Source organism: Limulus polyphemus, unplaced genomic scaffold, assembly GCF_000517525.1.
Source record: "Limulus polyphemus unplaced genomic scaffold, Limulus_polyphemus-2.1.2 Scaffold466, whole genome shotgun sequence".
NCBI lineage: Eukaryota > Metazoa > Arthropoda > Merostomata > Xiphosura > Limulidae > Limulus > Limulus polyphemus.
Genome location: NW_013666076.1, coordinates 83,296 through 90,042, shown reverse-complemented (window position 1 = coordinate 90,042; position 6,747 = coordinate 83,296). Strand labels below are relative to the sequence as shown.

The following is a 6,747-nucleotide window of genomic DNA, read 5'->3' as shown; positions in this document are numbered from 1 at the left end:
TAACCACCATAAAAAATTAGGAAATAAATATAAATTATGCCTCTTTCATTCATAAATTATGATAACAGATTATAACATGAAAACATAAATGTTTAGGCTAAGTATCTTAAATCTCATAACATTATACAATTATATATATATTTATTATTTTTATTATCTTTACCATTCAGCCGTTGGCTAACAATACAGAAGTTACTATGATGTGGCACATATGTATTCATGTTACCGTATCCAATAATATAAAACTGACCTGTAGTCTTTACAAAGTGACCTTTCTTGGCTATGTTTTAGTAGACTAGTATTTTGTTAAAATAGTCATATTTCAATTATACATGATTTTTGTATATAAATTATTGCTATATAGAAATAAGTTATTAAACTTATTTTTCTTAAAACATAGAACAGTAACTAAAGAAGTAAAGCAAACAATTATCTCTTCTAGTTATGACCTTTGTGCTCAGTTGCTAAGCCTTTTAAAATTTTGCATATGGAGGATATGAAACAAAATATTTTTTTTTAGGTTTTATACATACAGTTGAATAACCAAGATATCATAAATTACTATATCAATACCATAGAATTCCACTATAATTGATCAAGCTTAGTAACTAAGCTGTATTTGGGTCTAAAAAAAATATGAATTTTTGAGCAGACTAAAGACTCAACCTACATCCTTTAAATCTTGTTTCGAAAGAACAAGATGGTATCGTAACACTTGAAAATGGCTGAGAATTCCACTAGGGGTACATTCTAAGCTTTTGATTGGTTATTCACATGTCATATACAGAAGTAAGTGTATATAAAGGAGTGTTTACAAAAATGGAAAGAGGTGGGCAGGGTGCCACTGTGTTTGATTCGGTACATGAAGGATATCTTAGCAAATTGAGAAGATAAAAGGCTCTTATTTTATATTCTAGCTTGTCAATATCAGTAATTGGAGTTTCTAATTCATATGATACTATACACTTAGTATTTTGACTTCACAGACATCTGATTTGAACCAGTTCTGCATTTAACATTCTATGGGACACACAAAAAATCAATGTTTATCTGTGTTTTTTAATATTTGCTTTTAAATTAAGAAATTTAGTAATATATAGTACTAAAATACAGTTTGATACCAAATTTATTAACATAATTTCATGGAATAGTAGTTCAATAAAATTTTGAATGGGAGTTAATAAACGAGATGACATGGCCTTTCACTCATGACCTCTCTCGAAAGGGTTAATTTATTGCCTTTTTCATTATTGCCCTTAAATGATAGACTTTTCAGATTTACCATTGTATGAAAACAACTGTATGGAGTTGCATTTACCAAAGTGGTTAGTCTTTTGTTGTTGTTTCTTATGTGTGAAATGTTACCATTCTGGCCAAAAGTGTCAAGACAGGATAAAACTATAAGAATTTATGAATATGTACTTTGTTATTTCTTGTTCTTTCATGATTTACAAATTATTCCATTTTAAAGTGTGTACAGCTATTTGTTTGCTTATGTACACTATCCTACCAAAAGTCATGAGACATAGGTAGTTAAGAATAAAACGTGACTTTATTCCAAGGAATTAATAGCATGTTGGCCCACCTTTAGCCTTAATGGCTGCTTCAATGCATCGTGGAAAACTGTCTACTAATTTCTGGTAGAAAGTTGGTGGTATTGTGCTCCACTTCTCTCTTAAAGCATTTATAAGCTCCACTACTGAAGGCCATCTTGGCCTTGTCCTAATTCTGCATTCCAGTTCATCCCAAAGATGTTCTATCAGGTTGAGATCAGGGCTCTGTGCTGATCACTGCAATGCTCTGATGTTATTCTCTTCAAACCACGTGTGACCTTGCTTTGTGACATGGAGTGTTATCATGTTAGAAGATATGAGGGCCGGTGCCATAAAACTGCCACAATGTAGGACACACAGAATTGTTCAGAACATCAATGTGTAGGACTCAGTATTCATGGATCCATGCACTGTAACCAGTGGACCTAGTCTATACCACAAGAAGCACCCCCAGAACATGATACTGCCATCTCCAAACTTCACTGTTGACACAACATACTCAAGTAATAAGCGTTCTCCAGGCATCCTCCACACCCAAACATGTCCATCAGGCTAGAAGAGCATGTAGCATGACTTGTCGCTCCACAGAACAGATTTCCATTGATCCACAGTTCAGGTTCAGTGTGTGTTGCCCCACGCCAATCGACAGGTGCATTTGTTTTTGTTATCAACGGCTTGTGGGCTGCAGCTCTTCCATGAAAATTCATGGCATGCAGCCCTCAACGTATCATGGAAACATTTGTAGGATTGCCTGTGGCTGCTTGCATCTCCAAAAACAGATTCTCCAGGTGTGATGGCGAGATGAGGTAACCAGCCTCCTCAAGTGCGTGTCAGCTGCTGTCAGTCAGTATTTTATGCCTACCTGGTTGTTTCTTGGGCTCATTGTCACCTGTGGACTGCCATTTCTTCAGCACATTGCCAATTGTCGATCTGGGAATGTTTAATTGTTGCGCAATAAAATGTACAGACATTTTCCCCAAATGATATCCAACCATCCTTCCCCTCTGAAACTCTGTTAGCTCTTTCCGTGGATTCATTGTTCGGCACACAAGTTTTGTGCACTTGCATGTGTCTTTATCAAGAGAGATAATGTTTTGGTATGTTAAAATAGTTATAAGATGGTTTGTATAATTGTATGTACATTTGTAATAAATAGGACTGATCTTGTACTACTGATACCAAAAGTTGATATAATTTTGCCCAATTTTCCATTGTGTATTACTAAATGTTGTAATGCAGGATTAAAAGAAATCTTACATAGCTAGTTTTGGTTTTGTTTTTATGCTTGGAGTATATTTCAGGTATATAGCATTCAAATGTCTAACAATTTTCCTAATTTTGTAGGTTTTAAGAAATGTACAGACAGTTAACTCATTGAAAACTCAGATTTTATTACTAACTAGCCGTGATACTAATTAGGTAATATATAAAGGTATGATTGCATTACTTTGTGTGCGTGTGTGTGTGTGGCACTCTTTGGACATAGGTTGAAAATTGATTAAGAAATTCAGAAAATTATAATGTAATGAAAGTAATGGGAGCAGTTGTTACTATCTTACATACTAGAGAATAAAGAACTATAGATAAGTATTCATAATTTATGTTAATGATATTTAGGCTTTACAGCTCCTGCTTAAGCCTTTGATAATGATTTATGTGATAGTCCTGCAGTGAACTGTTTATTTTAGGAGATTTTCGTGCAATACATGAATGTTGTTTGTTGTTGTTCTCCTTCTCTTTGCATGATCTTCAAAATCCACCAGTTGTGCACAAACAATGACTTGACTTGCTAAGATTAATTTCTACACAATTGAAAGATTCAAAAGTCCGTAAGAGATGTTTGGAAGTGGTATCTTATGAATTTCTGGTTGTATTTGCATCTTGTGAAAAACTAGCATATTAAAATGGATGTGTGTCTGGATGCAATGTCTTGATGGAATTATATGTTTTAGGAATCCAGTCCATACAAAAAAAATGATATTTTCTTGCAATATAGTGATATCAACATATTAACCTGATAGTAATAGTATGCAGAGATCACTTTAACCTTCTTCTCGATTATGTATGTTTAAGTTACCATTATACCATTCTTATTAAAAAAAAACTTTTGTGACACCTCTATACCATTTTTTGAAATGTTGTATCACTGGCAGAACAACAGTGAATTTCCTGGACTTTTGAAGGCACTTTGACTTGAGAGAAACTTATAAACACAGCTCTTGTGTTAATTTTGTAGGAATAAAATCTGTGTGAATTATATTATTTACAGCTCCAAGGTAGGAATCTATTTTAGCTACAATGGACCACTGTGTTATTTATTTACTTCCTGTTAGAGCTTAGTGACTTAATCAATATGATTGAATATCTCTGGGCAGTGATAACATCGGGTAGTGACTAATCAAAATTAAGATCATATCGGTTGTCACAAAAATAATCAAAACTAGTGTTTCCAATTTTTACTGTTTTTGATTAATCTAACAATCAATTAATGAAATTCTAATTAAATTGATTGATATAAAAATTATCATCTAATCATCTTTAGGGTTTCCAATTATTCCAACTATCCAAGTAATTGAAATATTGTCTCAAAACCTGCTTGTCTTATCTTTTTTATGACAAAGCTAGATATGTTATCTGCCACTGTCACTAATTTTCAACTGTTGACTAGAGGGATGACAACCAGCTGGCAGCACTTATTTTTATGCTAACTTACAGGTACATACCATGGTTTGAAGAACACTGTACTAATCGATTAATGAGGCCATTGATTAATCAGTTAACAACTACTGCTAATTGCCAAGCTTAATATCCGGTTACAAGCTATTTAACTTTCTTCACTATTTTCAGTGTCAAATTAGTAGTCTGTCATGGAATTACCTGTTTTTCCTGTGAGAACACATTCCATTGCTTTATTGATGTGGTTTAACCTTACATATATCTCCTTTCTTTAAAACACTAACATTTATAGTGAGAACACATTCCATTGCTTTATTGATAAGGTTTAATCATACATATATCCCCTTTCTTCAAAACACTAACATTTATAGTCTTGCATTTTTTTATATCCCCTTTCTTTAAAACACCAACATTTATAGTGAGAACACATTCCATTGCTTTATTGATAAGGTTTAATCATACATATATCCCCTTTCTTCAAAACACTAACATTTATAGTCTTGCATTTTTTTATTATTTTGGAATAGAAAAACTTCATGTTTAAAGTCCTTAATGTAACCCTCCTAAAAGGTGTCAGATTTAGGAGCTACCTGCACATGCAAATCACAGTACTTCAACTGAAAAGTAACAAGAGGGTCAGTTGTATGGTCACAGACCATGGGTATGGTGTAGGGACAAGGTGATTGGATATGCAGTTGATATAATAGGTATTGAACAACTCTGTGTAGATAAATGTTTAATAATCTCATTAACATAGTTGTAGAGAGTAATGAATCATATACCAAAGATTATGCACTGAGGATTCCAAAGAAACATGTAAGGTATGAAAAACATTCTGGGGACTACAAGAAAGTTAGGATTATTAAAAGAATGTAATAAAGTTGAAGTTTTTGAAAGGAGTCTATAACTGGTGGCCTTGGTTATGGTTTTTAATGTGTATCTGATTTAAACAAATTTCTTTTTTCTGTAGGCATTTCTGGAGATGGCTGATGAGACAGCTGCCTCAAAAATGGTAAACTACTACAACAATTCAGGAGTTCCAGTTATCCGGGGCCGCACAGTCTATGTCCAGTTTTCTAACCATAAAGAATTGAAAACAGACAGCACACATCCTGGTTCGGTCAGTAGCATGTTAAATTTTGTGAACAAGATTTAGAGGAATAAGTAATCAGAAAACCAATATTTCCCAAGTTATATGACGTGTTTAGAATTAACTATCAATAAAACTTTAATAGTCACAGCAGTTTATATTTTTTTTAATTTTTGGTTAGGTAAGAATAGCCATGTGATAAGTTGTAGGCATAATCTTTAGTTTTAACTGTTACACATCAGATATCAACCCAAGCAGCTTTACAAGCAGCCCAAGCCCTGACTAACAAAATTGAAACTCAGGGAGGACCAAATACAGTACTTAGAGTCATAGTGGACAACCAGGTCTATCCCATCACTCTTGATGTTCTATACCAGGTACAGTTGTAGTTTGTTTTTTTTTAACCTCAGTTTTAACTGATAACTGTAGTTAAAAATAAGCTTTTGTCAGGAATAGAATAAAAATAAAGTTTGCTTAAAATGCTACTTCACTGCTAAACTTGTTTTGACATTTATGTATGTATAGGGTTTGTATCATTAATGTGTGTAGTACAGTGAACATAATAGTATAATATAGTGATTTTTTGATGAGAAATCTAATGTTTGTTTCAACTAAGTTATCTGCATATTTAGAAAATTTCAGTAATCTTCAGTGCATCGTGTCCTTAAATTGGTTAATTTTATCTTCTGTTTTGTTTTAGATATTTTCTAGAGTTGGAAAAGTTTTGAAGATTATAACATTCACTAAAAACAGTAAGTATTTGATGTGAATAAGGAATATTTTATATGCTACAAAGAAACATTGTAATGTTATTTGTATAATGACTGTATTTGTATAGTATTCTCAATTTTTATAGAAATATTTAAAAGCTTTCATCTCAGTAAAATAGATAAATGTTCTTTTATTAACACTGGTGGCAGGCTACTCACACTTAGTTAGAAAGTTGCATTACATCATTCAAAATTTAGTAATATATGTATAAATGTATTTTGGTTACTTTTGAATGGAAAAATTACTTAATCCCTTCTGTGTCAGGCTTTTTTTTTAAATGAACTAAAAAAAGTCAAGTATTTTTTTTGTTTAGCCTACACTTAAACATTAATGAAATAATGATATTTTATGATCTGTTATTATATTTCTGCACAAAATATGCTTGCTTAATAAACATTACATATCCAGATTTATGCATAATATATTTTATTTTAACAAAACCACTAAAGAATAGGAATGCTCTTCTCCAGTGCTTACAATACACAATTTAGAATAAATCTGATATAGATCAGCACAAACAGCATTTTCAATGCCATCTAGCAAGCACTAATTGTAATACATGACAACATGCAAATAAATTTGGACAAGTACCGTATTTTTTGGAATATAAGATGCACTGGTTTATAAGACGCACCCTTATTTTGAAGACAAAGTTTT

The 6,747-nt window shown here is 32.3% G+C and overlaps 1 protein-coding gene across 8 annotated transcripts in view; it reads left to right on the top strand.

Moving 5' to 3' along the window:
- Positions 1-6,747, top strand: part of LOC106458459 (polypyrimidine tract-binding protein 1-like) — an 85,802-nt gene that overhangs the window by 52,416 nt on the left and 26,639 nt on the right. For all 8 annotated transcript variants that reach the window (XM_013917975.2, XM_013917976.2, XM_022384663.1 and 5 more), the window contains 3 exons: positions 5,200-5,349; positions 5,562-5,696; positions 6,020-6,071. In XM_013917975.2, the coding sequence (XP_013773429.1) occupies positions 5,200-5,349; positions 5,562-5,696; positions 6,020-6,071 (337 nt within the window). The remainder of the gene's footprint in view (positions 1-5,199; positions 5,350-5,561; positions 5,697-6,019; positions 6,072-6,747) is intronic.